The sequence below is a fragment of the Bombyx mori genome, chromosome 23 (assembly GCF_030269925.1).
Source record: "Bombyx mori chromosome 23, ASM3026992v2".
In the NCBI taxonomy this organism is placed as follows: domain Eukaryota; kingdom Metazoa; phylum Arthropoda; class Insecta; order Lepidoptera; family Bombycidae; genus Bombyx; species Bombyx mori.
The window spans coordinates 4,039,413-4,062,770 of NC_085129.1; the positions used below are offsets into that span (position 1 = coordinate 4,039,413).

Genomic DNA, 23,358 nt, shown 5'->3' on the forward strand with positions numbered 1-23,358 from the left:
TCGACCCGGGTGCCGTCGCCCGTCCGCACCCCGTACTTCTCATAACCGCGCAGTATATGACGGCACGCGGATATACGCTTGTTCGATATTGAGTAAATTGTGCGCGCGCGCCTTTCGTTACTAAGTAAAAAGTTGAGTGTGAACCAGTGTAAAGGTGTATGTACCACCCATCGCAGAGGAACACCACTACGACCGTGATAGTGCCAGCATCGGCCTCCAAGTAAGTCCCGCTTTCCTACCTCCCCTTTCGTGTCCGCTCATCCGTCCGCCGAGTTCATTTGCTCCCTTTCAGCTCATCAGCTCACGTTTGAGGTGACGCTTGCCTGCGTCACCAATTTTGGTCCTTCGAGCTTTGAACCCTAAATCGTTTGGATAAAATCCATTGCCCACCATAAACCCACCCAAATTTTGAAACATAAACTGCCCACAAAAAAAACAAAGGAAGGAAGGTTTCACTTTTGTAGGTTTCAATCGGTTATAATCAGCCCATTATTTTACTCATAAGTAAATAATGTCTTCATTTCGTTGTTTATAATAATTACTAACACGGCAAAAGTAGGTATATATTGTCTGCCCATTATACAATCGCTCAATTCCATTTTACCCACAACAATAAAATGTTACGAACGAAGAACGTAAATAAGTAGGGACTTAACGTCTCTGCTCATCGAATGAATGTTATACCTATTTAAAGGTTACCTATATTCCTAATCACATAGACCTCATTAGTACATTGCTTTGAGTTTTTAGAAGTGTGTAACATTGATGGTTTTTCTCATTTGTTGTGAGAACGTATCGTCATTTGTGTCATTTTAAACTTTAACCTTTTTCGTAATTACATACTTGTACGTACAATCTCTGCGCTTACGACATTTAGGTGCTTGCGCGCCACAGTACAGTTTACAACAGTAAATCAACTGTAACTTTGATTTTTTGCCATAGTTCGGTGTAGAACAGTAGGAAAAAAAAAGGGTTTTTGGGAAAGAAAAAATAAATAAATTGTTTTCATTTACATTTTCACTACACAGGGTAAGTTCAGTATACAGGGTGCCCCATTTTGTTTTATTTTAATTTTTTTAGAACACACTTTTTTTCTTCTCTTTTTTTTTCTTCGCCTTGTTTTAGTTAAGTCCATATATTCTTATCAATGCCGTCGAAATCTCAGGCAGCTATTTTTCGAGAAGCAACAAAATTCATAACATTACTAAAGCCTTGTCCATACTGGCTGGGGACAGAATAAAATATGACATGGCCGATTTATCTGCTCGCTTACCTAGATTGGATGCCAATAAATCTAAGCTGGAAGATATATATTGCAGCAGGAAAACATGTACACAAAAAATTATGATACCTCGATTGCTGACTACCATGACATCTTAGTAGCATGGGAAAAAATAAACTCGAAACCTGCTTCCTCACCCAGCTCTCAACCCTCAACTTCTAGTACGCTCACAACTGTTCTGCCTAAAATTGCCCTCCCCAAGTTCAACTCAAAGGTCGAAGATTGGCCTTCATTCATTACAATTTTTAAAAGTCTCACGGATGATATGCTCACTCTCTCAGATTCTGTCAAACTCCATTATTTGTTTTCATGCTTATCGGGCGAAGCGCTTGGTATGGTGTCTCATCTCAAGATTACTAATGAGAATTTCTCCGTTGCCTTGGACATTTTAACCAGGCGTTACGAGAATCGCTGTGTGCTGATGACAGGTTTGTGGACATGATAATGAGCCTCTCAAATATACATTCACGCTCTAATATCCGCACGGTCTTTTTGACACCTTTGATTTCCGCGCAATCAGCCCTTAGTAATCTAGATCTGCCCATGAAAGACTGCGATTATATCTTTGTCTCGATAGTGGTGAGAAAACTCAAGGGTGAGCTTTGCACTCTCTTCGAGCGTAGATATGGATTGCGCCAATCTCTACCCACTTTAAAAAATTTAATCTCTTTTTTAGAAGATCGCGCGCGCTGTAATGAAACCGAATGGTCTAATACAACATACTCCCAATACAATCAACCCTCTCAAAAGTCTGGTTTTTCTCGTAGGCAGTCTCCCACTTGTCAGCCCCTTCAAGTTTCACGACAAACATAATATCAGCAATGTCGGCCCTTTACCCCAAATAATTCCCGCCCAGAGTATTTACCCCGAACTACTGCCCCACCATGGCAAATTAACTCAGCTCATCCTACTCAGCTCTCCCAAAATAACAACCTATATTGTCCATATTGCAATACAAAAGTCAACAACACATCTGCACATCTCCTTGATCCTCATCCCCTGAATTTACGGGAGCAGCCTAAGCAGCGCCCTACTCATTGTCCTCAGGCACGAACGTCACATGCGACCTCGCATACGCTGAGATCATCGTACACACCACAACTGGCTTCACCACATTTGCCCTGGTTGTACAAAGAGGCAGGTAGGCCAGTCTCACCCCAAGAGTATCAAACTCATGGTTCTTCGTGTGGTCAGCTACATCAATCACGATCACCGCGCCGGAACCAATGACTATCTACTATCACAGAACACGACCAGGAAGAGAAATACGCTCAGCTCATGCACACCCATACAACATACACTCGTCCCACGGTATCAACACAAACCATAACTTCAGCACAACATGAAAACCACAACCCTAATTCACCCATATTATTGCCTACTGTCACTCTAGAAATAGCAGATGTTTATGGTCAATTTCCAAGAGCACGAGCCTTATTGGATTGTGGCAGTATGGTAACATTTATTACTCAACGCATGGCTCGAACTTTACAACTACCACTAAAGAATACTTCATTACAAATTTCGGGAGTGGGAACTCAGCACACACAGTACTCCAAGGTATCCATCAAAATTGTATGTCGACCCACTCATAGTGAAACACCTACGATAATGGCTAAAGCTCATATTTTAAAGCATGTTACCGGTTATCTGTCTTTAGGGAAGGTACAGGATATTGCACATATGGCAGACCAGTCAATGATCCCCTTAGCTGCTCAAGGATACCATACACCAGCTCCAATTGATCTGTTGTTAGGCTCGGATATCCTCGGATAGGTTTTAGATGGGTCTAAAGTCTCATTGGGCCCGGCAGGCCAATAGCCTTCGGCACGATATTTGATTTTATATTGTTAGGACCCCTACACGATTTGTATACTGCTCCTGTAAGCAAAACTGAATCGGCTCACAATGTCAGCGCACAACCAGAACTCGAGGTACATACACATGACATTCGCAAGAGCCTTGAGAAGTTCTGGAAATCTGAAGAGCCCCAACTTCATGTTGAAATTACCCCTTTGCAAGATCAGTGTGAAGAAATATTCCGCACTACCACTACTCGTAAACCCTCAGGTATACGGTAACATTACCCTTTTTACATAATATGCCCGAGTTAGGAAGTATCCATGCCATAGCATTGCGTAGGTTTCTTAATCTTGAAAAGAAGTTACAAGCTGACCCATATCTCCGTGTGAAATAGATTGACTTCATGGCAGATTATCAGAAGCTGGGTCACATGTCCCCATGCAACCCGAGTACTTTTGCTCATAAACCTCACTTCTATATCCCTCATCATGGTATCTTCAAGTCGGGATCAGACAAGCTACGCACTGTTTTTGATGGTAGGTGTAAAAGCTCTAATGGTGTCAGCCTAAATGACTGTTTACACACTGGTCCGGCTTTTCAACAGGACATTTTCGATATTATCTTGTCTTTTAGAACTCATCCCGTAGTTTTCAGCACTGACATTTGTATGATGTTCAGAATCATACTCATACATCCCGATCAGAGGCGTTACCAGCTCATTCTCTGGCGCTCTTCGCCAGATCAGCCCCTGCTTTCATATGCCTTAAACTGGCTTAAATACTGTTACATACGGGTTACGATCAAGCCCATATCATGCTATACGCACTTTAAACCAATTAACGGATGATGAAAGTAATCGCTATCCTGCAGCTGGTCAAGTGCTGCGCAAGTCCATATTCGTCGATGATATTCTCACTGGTCACGATTCTGTAGTAAAGGCTCAAGCTCTCCAAAACGACTTGATTAACTTACTAGCCTTAGGTGGTTTTCAGCTCAGTAAATGGCCCAAAGCTTCTCGAAAGATTTTCCGATGATCAGTGTGACATGCCCAAGGACTTTGACATTAGCCCAGACTCCAACTCCATAAAAGTATTAGGTATACAGTGGATTCCTCAATCGGATGAGTTATCTTATCGTATTTCTCTTACGAAATTTCCAAACACTCAATCCCCAATCTTCAAGAAAAAAAAATCGTCTTACCATCCCCAAGATGGAGTTATCTTCTGCAAGTCTCTTAACACAGCTTATAATACGTGTCTCGACTCAGTTGTTGTCCCATATCACCATAAAGCAACACATATGCTGGTCAGATAGTACCATAGTCCTAGCATGGCTAAACACACCTCCTCATAGACTTCAGGTCTTTGAAGCTTACAGGGTTGTCAAGATAACATCCAATCCAATCACCTCCACATGGAAACATGTTCCTGGAAACCTGAACCCTGCAGACTGTACGAGCAGGGAAATGTCTGCCCAGTCACTATCAGCTCATGATCTTTGTTGGGCTCCTAGCTGGCTGAAAGAGCCTCCTGTCACCTGGCCTAAAATATCTCCTGCTCTAGGCCACCATGCATTACCAGGTCTGAAGCCCAAGAAAGTACCAGCTCATATAGCAGTTCCTGACCTCGACTTTGACTTGCTTACTCGATTCAGTTCTCTCGACAAGCTCGTTGGAGTGACAGCTTGCATAAAACGCTTTATTTTCAATTGTAGACACAACTCAACTGATAGGCGCTCTGGTCCCTTGATAGTTGGAGAACGTAGAGATGCTCTGTTATTCTGGGTTCGTTCTGTTCAGCACAATGAGTTTGCGGAAGATATTTACCGTCTTCAGGCAGGCAAGATTTATAGCGTTCGACTTCAGCGTCTTTCACCCTTGATGAAAGATGATTTCTTGAGAGTTGGTGGTCGCCTCACTCATGCGCCAATAAGATACGATGCTCAGCATCCTCTCGTTCTGCCCAGCTCTAGCCCACTAATTGATCTCATCATATCCACTATCACAGAATAAACTGTTATCCTGGGGCTGACACATTACACGCTATCCTCCGTCATCAGTGCGTGGATACTCTCAGCACGTCGTGTCATCAGGCATCGTGTGTACAAATGCATTAGATATTTTCGATATCGCGCTTAGGCCAGAGCTCCGTTGATGGCTGATTTGCCCGCAGACAGGGTCACACCCCAGACAGTATTTAATCAGGTCTCTACAGATTTTGCTGGTCCGTTTCTCATTAGATCTAGTACTTTACATAACACCAAACTCATGAAGGCATACTTTTGTATCTTCGTTTGTTTATCTACCAAGGCGGTTCACTTGGAACTCGTTTCCTCACTCAGCACTGAAGCGTTTCTTGCTGCAATGCAACGGTTTGTATCGCGTCGCGGTACTCCTACTCTTATCCGTTCTGACTGTGGCACAAATTATGTAGGAGCTAAGAATCATCTCATTGAGGTACAAGATTTTCTCGCGCAAAATAATGATATAATCACGCGTAGGCTCGCTAATCAGCACATAACTTGGCTGTTCCAAACGCCCACGGGACCCTGGTTCAGGGGCCTTCACGAAATTGCGGCCAAAAGCACTATGAATTTACTTTACACTTTTAACTCTAGTCGAGGCAGTACTTAATTCTAGACCTCTCTGCTCACTTTCGTCAGATCTCTCCGATTTTGAGCCACTAACAGCTGGCCACTTTCTTATTGGCCGTCCACTCATCGCTCTCTCTTTTTTTTTTCCGGGCCGGGGGCCGAACCTCCTGCGAGGTCCCCGCGCCTAGGGGGCGCGCGGGGTATGTGAGACTCAACGATCTGCAGGTGTTGAGAGCAGACCGCGGGCCCAAGGAATTTAGGGCCCACCCACTAAACGACTCCCCTGCACTCTTACACCCGGCGTCCGATCTCCGTCCGGGGTCAAAACCCGGTCAGAGTAGGGGGGTTCCCGCGGTCAACACTACAACCAGACACGTGGCGCCACCCCGAAGACGCCCGACCGACGGATCGTGGAGGCGATAGTCGACGACCAACGACGTCAGTCTCCGCGGTACGGCGGCCCTACCAGGCCGCCCGGGCGATGTCGCTGGTGTTCCGGGATACCCCGCTGGGCCAGAACCAGCCTGTCGGGTCGGAACGCGATACACCGCCGACCGGGATGCTCTTCCACAGTATGTTCGGCGACGACAGCAACGACGAAAATGCGGACCGCACCGCAGTCCGCAGCAGCCGCTGACGCGCCGTCCCGTCCTCCTGGTGCCAGCGCGCTAGAGTAACGGTAGCGTGCGGCGCAGCCTCAACCCCCTTAAGTCGCCCCGTGACCCTCACCGGGAGGAGACTGCCTCCTCATAGGGACTCATCGCTCTCCCTGAGCCATCTTTTGATGATAGGCCATTATCAGCTCTTAAGCGTTTTCAGCTCATCCAAGCTCTCTCTCAGCGTTTTTGGACTCTGTGGACCAAATCCTACCTCCATACCCTCCAAACCCGCTCCAAATGGCTTTCCACATCCTCACCTCAAGTTGGAGAGATCGTCCTCATCAAAGAGGACAATTAGCCCCCGCTGCAGTGGAAACTTGGAAGGATTATCCACACGTTACCCGGCAAGGATGGCATCAGAGTCATGGATCTGGACACGAGCCATGGAAGTCTGCGGAGACCTGTGTTCAAGTTACCCAGGCTGCCGCTGGATTCAGCACATGAAGAAGTTCAGCCCCGGCCTCCCCAGGATGTTCACGCGACAGCGCGACGTTCGTAAATGTTCGGCTCGACTCAGGTACCGTCGCCCATCCGCACCCCGTACCTCTCATAACTGCGCGGTATATGACGGCACGCGGATATACGCTCGTTCGATATTGAGTAAATTGTGCGCGCGCGCCTTTCGTTACTAAGTAAAAAGTTGAGTGTGAACCGGTGTAAAGGTGAATGTGCCACCTATCGCAGAGGAACACTACTAAGACCGTGGTAGTACCAGCATCGGCCTCCAAGTAAGTCCCGCTTTCCTACCTCCCCTTTCGTGTCCGCTCATCCGTCCGCCGAGTTCATTTGCTCCCTTTCAGCTCATCAGCCCACGTTTGAGGTGACGCTCGCCTGCGTCAACAACTACATTATTAACATAAGTGAATAACAAAATTATAACGTGATTCAGAAAACCACTATCGCCATCTAGCGAGTACTACTATGAGTGCACATAGTTTTTTAAAACTTTAAATTCAACATAATATTACGGTTTTCTGATAGGTAGCGATTTTCAAATATCTCGGAAATGAAAGTAAAAAATGGATTGAAACTTAAGCATCAGTTTTTGCACGAAGTGCGTATAACGGCGTTCACTATCATTTAATTTTTAAATTAATTGAACAATTAAGATAGGCTAAAAAGTCGATAACCCAAAGGTCAAATAAAAATTTAAAAAAAGTTCTAAAATTCACGATTTTTATTTACAGCCCTAAATATAAGTATAATTATGTATGTACACTAAAACATTAATTACGTAGACGAAACTTCATTACTTAAACACAGTAATAACATAATTTAACAATGGATAATTTAACTCATATTATGAAGGGTTGTATGAGATATTTAAAGGTAGGTAAGGATTTTTATTTGTTTACAAACATACATACAACATCGTGAGGGCGAAACTCATGGATTGAGATAGTCACGATCCTCAGATATGAGGAGCACAATTGAAGAAGAAGGAATTTCATTAATAATAAAAACAAGAGTGCTTATAAATAGCAATGATATTTATCTCTTAACTTAAATGTAATAACAAATCTACTCAGACAAAACGAATGTGATAACGTTAGGTACGTTTATTATAACATGTCCAAGTGATATATTAATTAAATTGAAATATGTGAATTTATAAAAAATAAATATAATAATTTTCCCCAGCCGCGTTGTTTTAATAGATAAATTTAATTTAATACTCATACTCTGGTATGTAATTTCAAACTTAATTGTACACAGATAGATAAATGTGAATTTAATTTTTTTTTTTTGTTGTTACAGACCGTCTTAGAGTCAGGGAGTGTGGGGAACGCATCATCCTCTGATGAAGAGCTGGAACAGTGGGAACAAATATTCATGATGAGAGATGAAAATGGAAACAGCTATAATGACAAGTAAGTTTTAATTAATGATTGATGTTGATATTAAAACGAGTCATGTTGACTATAGTCATGTTATTGATGGATATTACTATAATTAAGTAAACTTGGAATATTAATGAATTTCAATTTCATTTAATTGCTTTTGAAAATAAATAACATTACTCACCATACATAGTTGCCACCATTCATGGGCAGGAGCAATGATAAGACACATCTAGACCTCTATTTAAACGAAGTGTCTAAACTTTAAAAATAAATACTATAGGCTAGCTGCACTCTGGGTAGTGATAAAAGAATTGGATATGCTTACATAGAGTACTCTGAAGAACTGTTTAACACTGCAACTGTAATATTGTTCATTTACCCTGCCTAGAACTATAGCTTTCATTCATAATGCACTTCCAGAATATATTTTTTTCACATACTGTTTCACTTTGTAGTGATCATTATGGTTTTTATTCTGCTTAATGACATTTAAATGAGGTTTGAGGAGTCTACTGAAGTCCATGAGCAATGGTGAACACTCATCCTCACTCACAGGCATAGGCAGGCCAGGCCATATAATGCAAAGGCAAGAAAACGAACTACAGAAAACCAATTTTCTATAATTTCCTATGATCCTGGGAGAATTATCACAGTAATACTTCATACAACTGTAATCTATGTTTTCTAATATAACTATAATAATTATGTATTATTTATTATTCAAACAGGAGGAGAAAACGGAGTATATGGTGCAGACCATCCTGCATACCCGTCTCAATAGTTATTATTTTAATAGTTTTGGTTGTCCTCGTTCCGTTGTTGGACCAACAGAACGCCATGCATTTGAATACCGCAAATGCACCAGTTAGTTTGCATTGCTCAGATGAGTGTAGGTAAGTGAGATAAAAACAACAGTCTTGTAGTGCTTAAGTATATTTACTAGAAAATGAAAATAACAGTGCATATTTACAGTGCAATAAGCTGGCAAATGTGAGCATCTGTGAACATAATTTATTAAAGGTCATATACATAAATGTTTACATAAAGATAATAATAATCTAACCGTATCCAAATACAATTATAATAAAATAAGCTCCTATGGCTCCTAATATTTCATTCATTTATCTATGACCACATTTTGTATCTTAACACATGTAAAAATTTAAACGTCGACACTTCGTACGTAGAGAGTAGCTGTTAAAGAACAATATTTATTGATACTTGCCTGATCGACTTGCTACAATCTCGCTAAAGACATTTTCATGATAATCTTACATTAGACTATGACCTCAGATGATGCTCGGTTTTTTTTTGTTGTTGTTGATAAATTGTGTTTTTTATTACATAATTACATTTAAATACGAATTACATATTGATAAAATGATGAAATATTGTAAGATCGCTCAGGCATTTTTAAGTGAACACGTGAGTTAAAAAACACAAATAATATAAATAAACAATTTTTTTTTATTGCTTACATGGTTGGACGAGCTCACAGCCCACCTGGTGTTAAGTGGTTACTACTACTACTGGTGGTAGCCCATAGACATCCACAGCGTAAATGCGCCAACAACCTTGACATATAAGTTCTAAGGTTTCAAGTATAGTTACAACGGCTGCCCTGCCCTTCAAACCGAAACGCATTACTGCTTCACGGCAGAAATAAGCAGGATGTGTGTACCTACCCGCGCGGACTCGCAAGAGGTCCTGCCACCAGTAATTACGCAAATTATAATTTTGAGGGTTTGATTTTTATTACACGATGTTATTCCTTTACCGTGGAAGTCAATCGTGAACATATTTTGTTGAGTACGTATTTCATAGAAAAATTGGTACCCGTCTGAGATTCGAACACCGGTGCATCGCTCAACACGAATGCACCGGACGTCTTATCCGTTAGGCCACGACGACTTCAAATTTTTTTTGGTCTATTTTCTTGGTTTAAACCTTAAACCAAGCACTCATTGGCTTCGGGTGGCTTAACAACGCCATCTGTTGAAATAGTTTTTGTGTTATTGTGTCTTTAAAGCAGTTAGTTGCTCTCAATTATGAAAAATAGTATTATTATTCGCCAATATAATAATGTCTGTCTAGATCGAAAGTTTAGATTGCGCTTGTTAATCACCATGAATTACGCGAATTCGACAAATAGATGATTACGTTTTACCGAAATTAGAACAACGAAAACACCGCAATCAAAATATAGTCTCTACTAATATTATAAAGAGGAAAGATTTGTTTGTTTGTTTGTATTGAATAGGCTCCGAAACTACTGAACCGATTTGAAAAATTCTTTCACTGTTTGAAAGCTACACTATTCCCAAGTGACATAGGCTATAATCTTTTTTGAAAAAAATTAGGGATCTTTACTAAAACTCCAATAATGTAACCCAAGCTGTAAAAAAATTTCTTAAAATATTATTTACATCGCGTGCCCTGCGAAAACTATTGATGATAGAATAAAATAATGTACCACGACTTTGTAGAACACATTATTAATTACAAAAAGTGTCGAAACAGCATATGTCTAACTATTGTAATTATGCCGCAATAAGTGTTTTTTTTATTTAAAAAAATAAAACAACTTCAAATATCGTTGAAATTTTTGTTAAAGACCCGAGCGGAGCCGGAGCGGGCCGCTAGTATAGCATAATTGTATAACAGCTGTATCGTTTTGAAACGACAAATTTTCGTTTTATGCTAACGACTCGTTTTCATGCGAATCGCAAAACACGCGACTTCGAATAATGTTGTTTCGGGAGACGTAAGGATGAAATGGAGTTGCGATTTTGCCGTGGTGCGCTTATGACTCGGCGATATCAAACACAAGGAAACTTGTAAACTCACTCAGAAAAAAAACACGACGCTTCGAATAGGTACTTTACAGTTTCCGTGATAGCCCCGAAGATAGATATTATTCGCCGACATTTTAATATTTTGTCAACTACCGTCTATTTTACTATGAAAATTATTTTTAGAATTTTACGTTTCGTTACACACAGAATAAAGTAACAGTTGATTTAGGTTTTCATTATGGAGGGTTCTACCCTAAGAACCCGCAAAATTATAATTTGCGTAATTACTGGTGGTAGGACCTCTTGTGAGTGCGCGCGGGTAGGTACCAACGCCCTGCCTATTTCTGCCGTGAAGCAGTAATGCGTTTCGATTTGAAGGGTAGGGCAGCCGTTATAACTATACTGTGATCTTAGAACTTATATCTCAAGGTGGGTGGCGCATTTACGTTGTAAATGTCTATGGGCTCCAGTAACCACTTAACACCAGGTGGGCTGTGAGCTCGTCCAACCATGTAAGCAATAAAAAAAAGGACTCCCTACTCTTTACTAATAAATATCCCTTAAATTGAACTGTTACATCTATGAAATTCTAATATAAACAAAAAGCCAAACAGACTTTTATCGAGAGCATTGCGAATCCACACTTTTCTATAAAAAACATCAACATTATATTATGCTTATTTTCTCAATAATATAATTTCTTTTTGTATAACTGTAATTTCGTCACGTAAATCTAAATTTCTATGCTGCGATTTTTTTTTTTATTTTTTTTTTTTTATATTTTTTTTTTTTCAGGATTAAATATCGCCATAATTTTCAAATTAAACCACGAAGGAAATATTTGTATACACACCTGTGTGGTATTTGCTTAGAAATTTCCAGCTAAATGTCTGTTTGAAAACACAAGGTCAACATTGATTAATCACGTGGTTATTTTCATTGTGGTAATGATACCGCAGAATGACTCGATAAAAGTTTGATTAATGATTTCAAACATTAACAACGTAAACAAAAGCTAGCAGAGAAATAACCGTTTTTGAATGTACTACAGATGACAGACCAATATATTCCTGCAAACTCCTATCACAATATGAAATCGGAGTCGCTTTTTTTTACCAGCATTAATAGACCATCGAATACACGACGGCCCGATTTCCGCAAACTGAATATCACACCGCGTCAGACGTAAGGTGGCAGTCACAGTGCGACACACGCGACAGTTAATACAAACCCTGGGACGTGTTTGTACTGTCATTATAATTTTATTTTACAATTTCCGCATTTAGTTAATAGGATTTTAATTCTAAACATCTAAAGTTTAAAATAAAATCTTCTTTGAAAATTAACAGGAATATTTTTATAAAGGTAGATTTATAGTTTTTTTTTTTATATTTTTGTATATTTACTTTTTGAGTTCATTAAACATGGTCTATTCGGCAAGAAAAAAATAATTACATTTTAATGTTTCCGAACTTTTGTGGACAGACTTACTGTGTCGGACACATAATGTGAATGTCAAATTTACACCTTGACATTCCACAGCCCGTCTGGTGAACTAAAGGAACATAATTCGTTCGGAAAAAAATGGTTTACTTCCGAACGAATTATGTTCTTTTAGTTTTTTTTTATGTTCGTACTTTGCCTGCTCCTGGGTGGAAAGAATTCGTTCTCAATATCGCTAGAGTTATGATAAAAATTACCGTAACGTGAACAAAACATTTTATTCGCTTATTAAGTCAATCGATGCATGCTTTACACCAGGTATGCTCTGAGCTCCGCATATGATCTTATCTTAAAAAAAAGTATCTCATAGTTGTCATGTCTAGAATGTTCCAAAATCGAAGACTGTGAACTGAGTAGTAGTAGTTTTATTTTTCCAAATGGAAAGGCAAAGGTATCATACCATACATACCTAATCATTTATATTATTTTTTTATGAAATATGTTAAGAAATGAAATGAAGATGATTAATTTGAGACATTAATCAACTGGGATGAAATTAAATGAAATGAGTTGAGATGATATGGGATGAAATATAATCTCAGTAAAATGGTAGTCATTTACTGAGATTTTTTCAGTGGACTTTTTGGAGGATCCCGAGAAGTTACGTCCAGCGACTTTGTTTCATTTTCCTACACTTGTTTCACAGATATTAAACAGTTAATAAACCACCTTTATTACACATTTAAACCTGAAGAAACACTAAATAGACAAAATAAAACAAATCACACAACTTCACTCCTCGCGTTCCCGCCAAAAAGTCCAACTGTGAACTGAGAAAAGTAGCAACTAGGGTTGCGCGCGGATCAACGAAGTAACTAATTGCGATTTAATTATGCTTTGTTGTTAATTCAATATGACAGATTCGTTTCGTTTTCAGGTTATCGTTAGTCGAAAGCATACCGGAGGGTCACATGTACCCGCCTAACTCGACGCATCTCCCCACGAAGAACGTGTGGTTAGATTTAATAGATGAAGCTCAAAGTAAAATAGAGATAGCGTCTTTTTATTGGACCCTTAGGTTTAACGAAGAGTATCCTTATAATTCCTCTATAGAGGTGAGCTTTACATCATCATTATCACGAATATAAATCTAAATACATGGTGTCAGTACGTAATTTTTTTCTTTGTCTTATGCATTGTTTTTATTGCTTAGTTGGGGTATTAGAGCTCATTGTCTAACAACCTAATCGTTACCGGAGTCTTATAGACGTGAGAACGTGCATGCCGCGACCAACCTTTAGACTTGAGGTCTACGTCTCAATTGCATAGTTTTTTTTGTGTTTTATTGCATAGATGGGTGGACGAGCTAACAGCCCACCTGGTGTTAAGTAAGTGGTTACTGGAGCCCATAGACATCTAAAACGTAAATGCCGCCATCCACCTTGAGATATGAGTTCTAAGGTCTCAGTATACTTACAATGGCTGTCCCACCTTTCGAACCGAAACGCATTACTGCTTCACGGCAGAAACAGGCAGGGTGGTGGCAGCTACCCGTGCGGACTCACAAGAGGTCCTACCACCAGTAAATTAAATTTAGTATATTACGCAGTGTTTTTAATTTTTTTATGAATTGGCTTTTTTTACACTATTCAGTAAAGCAGCCGTCTTATCCTTTAGGCCACGACGACTTCCAAGTTAATATCGTCGTAATAACGCCTTCCGAATGCGAAACGAAACATAATCAATCATTTAATTATTTTAAAAGATAGTTTATAACGACTGGATCAAGATACATTTTTTACTAAACAGGGTGAACAAGTTTTCCAAGCGCTTTATGCGGCCGGCGCGAAAAGGAACATCAAATTGAAAATAGCTCAAAACTGGCCAACGAAATCTATGCCGAACATAGACACGGAATATTTAGTTAAGAAGAAGGCGGCTCAGGTAAATAATGTTATTTCCGGTAAAAGATAATACATGTACTTAATATATTGAGTGCCGTGTAGGTCGCCGGTGCCCTACGCGGCGCATTGAAGTAAATATGTTGATTTCTGTAACTGGACGATGGTTTGCCTAACTTTGCCTTAATTTGTTTGTTAATGTATATTTTTATCTTTTAGGTCTCTTAGAAATAGATTATTTCTCAGCATAATTCGCATTCGCTTTTCCTCGAGTCTAATAGATATTCCGGCGCATTAGTAAGAAGATCGAGGAGAGAAATTGACATAATTACTTCAGTGTGCCACGTAGGGCACCGATGACCTACACGGCAGTCAAAGAGTTAACAAATGTTCGCGATTGACTTCCACGGTGAAGGAATAACATCGTGTAATAAAAATGAAACCCGCTAAATTATAATTTGCGTAATTACTGGTGGTAGAACCTCTTGTGAGTCCATGCGGGTAGGTACCACCGCCTTGCCTATTTCTGCCGTGAAGCAGTAATGCGTTTCGGTTTGAAGGGTGGGGCAGCCGTTGTAACTATACTGAGACCTTAGAACTTATATCTCAAGGTGGGTGGCGCATTTACGTTGTGGATGTCTATGGGCTCCAGTAACCACTTAGCAACAAGTGGGCTGTGAGCTCGTCCACCTATCTAAGCAATAAAAAAAGTGTAGTAAGTACCAATGTTCAGTATCAATGTCACTGGATAATAGTCATTATTTTTAATCCACTTAAAAAAAAAGGAGGAGGTTGTCAATTCCATTTTTAAATGTGCTTTACCTTTTTAAGGTTTCGAAATGAGTGTTCGCTCAGTTATCAAAATTCAATAGTAGTCACTGATACATTTAAAATGCAATTTAATTTTACCTAAACATTTCATCTTTTGGTTTGATGTTAATTATAAAAAACGGACGTTAAAAAATACTTTTTAATAAATAAAAAAAGATCGCCAATGACTTTAAAAAAAAAACACGGTAATTTACGCGTATTTTTCTATTTAATAGACAGTACAATTTGGTGTCGTAATCTTCGTCCAAAGCAATATGAATCTTATGTTTCATTGCCTCTAGGTTCGTAGTTTAAACTTCTCGAAGTTGCTCGGAAGCGGCGTCCTGCACACCAAGTTTTGGATAGTGGACCGGACTCATTTCTACATCGGCAGTGCCAATATGGACTGGAGATCGCTCACACAGGTCTGCACGAGTATTAATGCAACTTATATCTCATAAGGACTGCACAAATGTGGGAAAATGAAACAAAGCCGCTGGACGTAACTTCTCGGGATCCTCCAAAAAGTCCACTGAGATCTTAGTAAATGACCACCATTTTACTGAGATTATATTTCATCCCATATCATCTCATTTCATTTCATCCCAGTTGATTAATGTCTCAAATTAATCATCTTCATTTCATTTCACTCCATAATATCATTTTTCATAAAAATACGAATATAAATTAAAATAAGACATGACTTAAAGGTCTCAGTTACCAGGTCATAAAATCCCTTAAAAAAAAAAGGCGTGTTCAAAGCCTCATCCCAGTTTGGAGTCACTCAAGACATCCTTGATTAAGGCAGCCGCCGATATTGACATGGACCTCGTTCGTGCTGCGATAGACGACTGGCCGCGCAGATTGAAGGCCTGTATTCAAAATCACGGAGGTCATTTTGAATAAACTTTAGTGTCATAAGAATCTATGTTTTATTAAGTTCATTTTGGTATATGAATGGTTACATAATGAATAAACTTGTTTCAATTATTTTACATTAAACATGTGACAGAATTTATGACCTGACTAGGTATATTCATGATATTGACATCTTTGTACAAACATTTCCAAGCAATCTGTGTACTTAGTGCGAGTTTTTTTGACGTTCACAATACCGTAAAAGTTAACTCAAATTTGTATAATGTTGGATCGTTTACGTACGTTTCCCGCTAGGGGCGCTGTTCCAACTGCATACAAAGTTAACTTATACGCTATCGAGAACGTTAAAAAACTCGCACTAAGCACATTGGTACTCGATATTAATGGTTTGAATATATTTTTGGCAGGTCAAGGAGCTGGGTGTGGTCGCTTTCAACTGTTCGTGCTTGGCGACAGACCTGGGGAAGATATTCGATGTGAGTACATGCGTATCTTTGTGTAGCGGTGCGATTTTATGATCATTAAAAGAAAATCAACTATGATTTACATAACGTGGAGTAAAGGGTTTTTGGTTCAAACGACATTTCGCTTATATGCGACATTTATCTTTATAATTAAGGGTTCGTTTTATTTGGTACTAGCTGACTCGGCAGACTTCGTGGTGCCTCAATCGATAAATAAACTACCTAAACTTTTGTATAAAATAAACTTAAAACAACAAAAGGAATCCGTCCGACGGGGGACATATCAAAGAAAAACAAAATTGTTATTTTTATTTAATTCCGAACATTTTCATATTTACCTACCTTTTAAACTTTCTCTGGACTTTTACCAATAATTCAAGACCAAAATTAGCCAAATCGGTCCAGCCGTTCTCGAGTTTTAGCGAGACTAACGAACAGCAATTAGATTAACAGCAACAGTTAGATATTTTTAGTTGAACTTTCATTAGTTTTACTCCATTCAAATCGCGGAAGATTTTTTTGTTATGATATTCTTTTCCAAATTTTAAACTTTAAATGGCTTTCCAGTAAAGTTGTAATAATGTCCCTTAGACCAAATAGCCTTTCACCCCTCGACATACACACTCACAATTCAAATATCTCACAACATTTTGATAATTTTAATACTATTAATTATAATAATTTAATATAGTATAATAATTTTTAATTTTACGTATTTATTAATTACATAAATGAATTTAATGTTGCTATTCAAGACATTTCACTTTTTTTTTATTAGTGTAATCTTTCACTGTGCTATATGGAAATTTCAGTGAGTTTCATATTTCGTTACATATTCTTTTGCAGCAAATGATATAATAGCAATTCGTTTACAAATTTCCGTTACTAATTACGCATACACTAGTGTGAGCTCACGCTGTAAAATGTTACCATCCTACTTATTTTTGCTGCAAACCAGAAGGCGTTATACCGCGACCTTACTTACGTGACTTAACACCAGATGGACCGGGAACTTTTTTCCCCAACTATGTAATAAAAAGTGAGGTATCATGTTTTTTTTTGCTTGGATGGGAGGACGAGCTCACAGCCCACCTGGTATTAAGTTCTTACTGTAGCCCATAGACATCTACAACGTAAATGCGCCACCCACCTTGAGATATAAGTTCTAAGGTCTCAGTATAGTTACAACGGCTGCCGCACCCTTCAAACGAAAACGCATTACTGCTTCACGGCAGAAATAGGCGGGGTGGTGGTATCTACCCGCGCGGACTCACAAGAGGTCCTACCGTCAGTACCAAACATACCATCAGTATGTACCGTGGGCTTCGGTAACCGCCGCGAACCAGGCGAGCTTTGTCTGTCTATCACATGTCTCTAATAAAACTTTAACTTCGTAATTGCTATAACATGTACACGATGACGCTAGAAGTGACTGTTTGGCGCTTCCATCACCGTTCGCATTCAATTGAACTAATACCGTTGTAATAAAAGCCTTTTGAACAAAAATTATCTCACTTTGGTGGTAGGACGTCTTGTGAGTCTGCACGGGTAGGTACCACCACCCTGCCTATTTCTGCCGTGAAGCAGTAATGTGTTTCGGCATGAAGGGCGGGGCAGCTCTTATACAGTAAAAACTCAGACTTAGAACTCATATCTCAAGGTGCCTGGCGGCATTTACGTTGCGGATGTCTATGGGCTCCGCTAATTACTTAATACCAAATGGGCTCGTATAACTATCGCAGCAATAAAAAAAAAGAATTTTTATCCACTCTTAATAATAAGTTATCACAACTACAAGGCTAACCGGTAGGCAGCGGCTTGGCTCTGCCCCTGGCATTGCTGAAGTCCATGGGCAACGGTATCCACTCACCATCAGGTGGGCTGTATGCTCGTCTGCCTACAAGGACAATAAAATAATAATAATAATAACCGATATTTTCGTTCTGAATGGTCTAAATATCGTCCTTTTTGGCAAGGGCATTAATTAGGGCGTTTACAATATCTTAAATATTACACAAATCGCTCTCTACGCCATATACTTATATATTATTGTATACATTCGAAATATCGTTCGGTTGCGAACTAATTAACTGACCCATTTAATATTTATAGTAACAATACAGTTGATTATCGATAAAGTAAAATTAAACTCGTGACTCAATCAGTCGTCAAGAGCACTAGTTAACTTCCATTGCACTAAAATAAAGTTGACGACGCTTAATTAATTAATTCAATCTCAACTGTTTGAAATTCAGTTTTAACTTTCGCAAAACGTTTTTAATTATATGTATTAAAATTTCAAAACTTTTGTCATAGTCTGTGCCGTTTTTGTGTTAAAATGTAATAAAAATTTTGCTCAAACTTTATCATAGCTTTTCGCATTTACAAATTGCTTGTAACGGGACTTGCTATGTGTACGACCCTTTGATGTCATTGTCTGATATGCGTCAAATTCAAATTTGTTAACGAATAATTTTTTTTTCTTTCTTACATGTGTGGACGAACTCACAGCCCATCTGATGTTAAGTGGTTACTGGAGCCCATAGAAATCTACAACGTAAATGCGCCACCCATCTTGAGATATAAGTTCTAAGGGTAGTTACAACGGGTGGGGCTTTCAGACCGAAACGCATTACTGTTTTTTAAATTTTATCACAATTTTATCACAATCGTTAATTATTATTTTCCTACCCATTCGCTGGTAGCTTAAGGAGCTATTCCAGTTACTCACGGATTGGTAGATAAACTCACTGGCTCAATCTGAGGATGTAATTGATAAAACTGGCCCTAGCAAGAGCAGTGCTTCATAGAATCCACCACCGGATCGGAAACGCGACCCACTGAGAAGATCCGGCGAGAAACTTAAGTTTCCATAAGTCCATATTATAAGTCCATAGACAGAAGCCACGTCCAGTTTTATTTATTTATTTTTTATTGCTTAGATGGCTGGACTAGCTCACGACTTACCTGGTGTTAAGTGGTTACCGCAGCCCATAGACGTCTACAACGCGAATGCCGCCACCCACCTTGAGACATGAGTTCTAAGGTCTCAGTTTTAACAGTACAAAGGCTGCCCACCCTTAAAACCAAAACGCATTACTCTGCTTCACGGTAGAAATAGGCAGGGTGGTGGTACTCACCCGTGCCGACTCACAAGACGTCCTACCACCATTTCGACGAAAACAGTGATTGGTGCTTGGAGAAAGTTCAGTTAAAACGGCATCTCCACAGTTTCTTAAATGGGTCAAAACAAACGTAAAAATTAATTAATAGTAAAGGTCTTTCATGGCTTTTTGCTTGACTTCACATCGTTCCAATGCCCAATCCCTTGCCCCTCCATAGCGAAATTATTTACTGAAAATTAGTTCGTTAAAGAATGTACAACAAACATTTTTTAGACAGTGATGTCTGAATAAAAGCATGCTTCTCGCATCGGTAATCCCCAATGCTGAAGGTCGTGGCGTCTCTAAATAACTTTAACTAAAATTAAAGTAATACGCAATATCAATTATTGATATCGTATCGCTTTCGTCAACACCGCATTAATTTATTAATGTTGACAAACGAGTTATTAATTGACCCGTGTATTTTTTTCGTCCACATATATACGAACCTTTAAAATTAAAGTGGCTTAATCCAAAATTGTTGTTTTTTTTTAATATAATGTAATTCAAGAATTGTAATTTTTCAGTTTTGATTTTAATACTTTAAGCCTTAAAGCGCACACTTTAACACGTTGACTGCCGTGTAGGTCACCGGTGCCTTACGCGGCGCAGTGAAGTAATTATGTCGATTTCGCTCCTCGATCTTTTTAATAAGGCGCCGGAATGTCTAGTAGACTCTGGGAAACATGAATCCGAAGATGCAATAACAAACAAAAGAAGGCAAAGTTAGGCAATTCAGGTTCTTAGTAACAGAAATCGACATAGTTACTTCAGTGCTTCAGTCAAGGTATAAGGTATGCGCTATATGTAAAAAAGACGGAAAGTGTACTTTGACCTTTTTTAACTAAAATTTAAATTTAATTTTTAATTTTATAAAACCGATACGTGTTTATAAGTTGTTCAAAGTAGAAAAGTCATTTTCTAGATAAGCCACTTCAGTTCTAACGGTGCGATACAATCGGTCGTTTGCATAGTGATTTAAATGAGCATCAAAGTAAATGTCGCCTGTAGTTACACAACCGACGGTTTATGTTATGTGCTGTGTGAAATAACACGATTGGCTCTCTATTTACATTAAAACCATTCATACGAACATTCCTACTAATTACCCATTTCGAGAAGGCGGCACGACATGAGAACCCTCTTGTCGTGGACGCTGGAAACTACATACCCAAACCTGTATACCGAATGGTAAACATTCGACGTCGCCCAAAACACGTCATTACGTATCCTCCCGATCCATTAACGGTGCTTTTAGGCACCGCAAGCACCGGTCACCGTTCTCGTCGAAAACCCGTCGCTTGCGACGAAGGGCTCGAAGCGAATTAACCTATAGACGCAGCCCACTGAGTTTCTCGCCGGATCTTCTCAGTGGGTCGGGTTTCCGATCCGATGGTAGCTTCTGCGAAGCACTGTTCTTGCTAGGGTCAGTGTTAGCAACACTCCGGTTTGACCCCGTGAGTTCACCTACACACGTTAGGGTGAAGCTGAAATAGCTTCTCAAGGCTATCAGTATAGGTAGGAAAAAAAATTACGTTCCGCGTATCGTGACAATAATATTGATAATAATAGAAGAATAATAGTTAAAAGAAATTTCGTCCTTCCACGGAAAGTGGCGGCTATGCCGTTCGCCGACAGAAAAGTTTGACAATAAACAAATAGTATGCATGCGTGTGTGTGTCAAATACACGGTAGTGTGTGTAATGTTTAATTTTTTGATTTAATGTATTTTTTATGCATAATTTAAATAAAAATATTAACATTCTGCACTCCTTCTCTATATTCTCCATAAGTGTGGGAAATTTCATACTCCTCTATCCGCGCAATTTTCATAAAAAGGGGTACAAAGTTTTTGCTTTACGTATTAATATATAGATACCTACACATACATAATAGACACGCTGACAATGTGCAAACAAACCTGTTCATCACACGAATGTTTGCTCGATGTGGGATCAGACCCATGACTCTCGGCCCAGCAATCGGGGGCACAGCCGAATCAGTCAAATGAAAAAAAAAACGCTAATCTTACTGCCTATTTAGATCATTATATGGATATTGTGGAAGTAAGCCTGACCCAGTTATTCACCGAACGTTTCTCTGAATGATTTTTTCAATTTGAATTTAGTTTTTAACATATAATTTGTTATTTCCATTACAAAATATTTGTAGAACCCTTGAATATTTCGATGGTAGAAAGCGGAAAAGTTGTAACTTGCATTTTGGGCTAAATCACTTATTACCATATTCTTGTTTAAAAAAAAATACCCCTTCGAATGGTCTGGGTTTCATTTTCCTACGATTAAACTTTTAATGGTTTTCTGTTCTATCAAATTTCATACCACGTTTTAACTTTCTATTTATATAAATGTAATATGAGTTATGCATTTTTTAAATTCATAGTTTTATTATGGCTCTGATGCAAAGTCGGGTTTTTCAAGTTACGACAATTCTGCTTTCTTCCGTCGATTTGAAAATGTATTAGAACGTATTCACCTCCATTAGCTAAACAATAATAAAAGAACGCGTCGTATCGTTTTACGACAAGCGCTCTTAGTTACTCGTATAAACACACAGATGCACAATAAACAAGCAGAATTCTAAGTTATTAAGCGATATCTTCCCACTCCGTTCTAGTTTCAATTCAATACGTTTAAAACGCCTACATTTATATTGAGGTCATTGAATTTATATCGATGCCTTCACAGTGCTTCTACATCGTCAAATAGTCTAGTCCTACCATATTGTAATGTGACTTTGTTATTTGAATCGGTCGGAATTCTAAACCTTGTTCTTTTTTTGCCTACCTATGCTAATAACCTCGAGGGCTTATATTAAATTCAATAGACGTGTAGGTGAGTTTACGGGGCTTAGCCTTGCGAATTAGCTAATACCAGCCCTAACAAGGGCAGTGTTTTGCCGAATCTGCCACCGAACCGGAATCCCGATCCACTGAGAAAATCCGGTGAGAAACTATTCTTACCGGACTATTGTTCTTGGTTAGGAACAAACATTTTGATATTCAAAATATCGACGGTCTCACGTAGTCGCGTCAAGATGCTTAGAAAGGGATTCAATTTACTTGTGCCAGGGTATGTTATAAATACGCACGGTTAGGTCCTATTACGCAGCGGTCCAGAAACTATTTAAAAAAAAACTGCATTGACTTTGACCAGTTCGAAATAGTATAAAATATGACGTGTTTTCGCAGCGAAAACAAAATCCGCTATAAGCGAATTTAAATAATAATTTGCGATATATATAGCGACAATGCGTCATGGATTGCTTAGTCTGCAATTTCATATCAATTGTATTCAGGGTTGCCACCTTTCTACCGTGTGGCGTGAGACAGTAATGCATACGGTTTGAAGGTTGAGACGGTCCTAATACAACGATATTGTGATTTCGACCTTGCATCTCAAGACTAAGGGCATTTGCGTTGTGATGCCAAATTAGAAAAGTGTAATACAAAATCGAGTAAATTGTTTTCTAAAAATTTTAAAATACACATTAGTATTGGTAGCGGTAAGGTTTCCAAGCAAATTGTGTTGAGTTATTAATTTTAATAATTGCTGGGTTTTGCATCATTACTGTACTGATTATAACTAGTTTTGATTTGCCACCATTTCTGGTTCGATAAGTTCAAAATGCGTACGTAGAATGTAATCGTTCATTCCGATAATATTGTACTTCGATAACATTCAATGCATTACAAAATGCAT

General features: G+C 39.0%; 1 protein-coding gene across 7 annotated transcripts in view; it reads left to right on the forward strand.

Moving 5' to 3' along the window:
* Positions 1–23,358, forward strand: part of LOC101736117 (5'-3' exonuclease PLD3) — a 64,466-nt gene that overhangs the window by 25,234 nt on the left and 15,874 nt on the right. For 2 of the 7 annotated variants that reach the window (XM_038019141.2, XM_038019143.2), the window contains exons 2-7: positions 8,095–8,207; positions 8,909–9,073; positions 13,356–13,533; positions 14,228–14,362; positions 15,432–15,554; positions 16,416–16,484. In XM_038019141.2, the coding sequence (XP_037875069.1) occupies positions 8,095–8,207; positions 8,909–9,073; positions 13,356–13,533; positions 14,228–14,362; positions 15,432–15,554; positions 16,416–16,484 (783 nt within the window). Of the gene's footprint in view, positions 1–174; positions 221–7,009; positions 7,065–7,480; positions 7,670–7,732; positions 7,890–8,094; positions 8,208–8,908; positions 9,074–13,355; positions 13,534–14,227; positions 14,363–15,431; positions 15,555–16,415; positions 16,485–23,358 lie in introns of those variants that run through there. The other 5 variants (XM_038019145.2, XM_038019144.2, XM_004921666.4 and 2 more) reach the window with 5 other exon arrangements.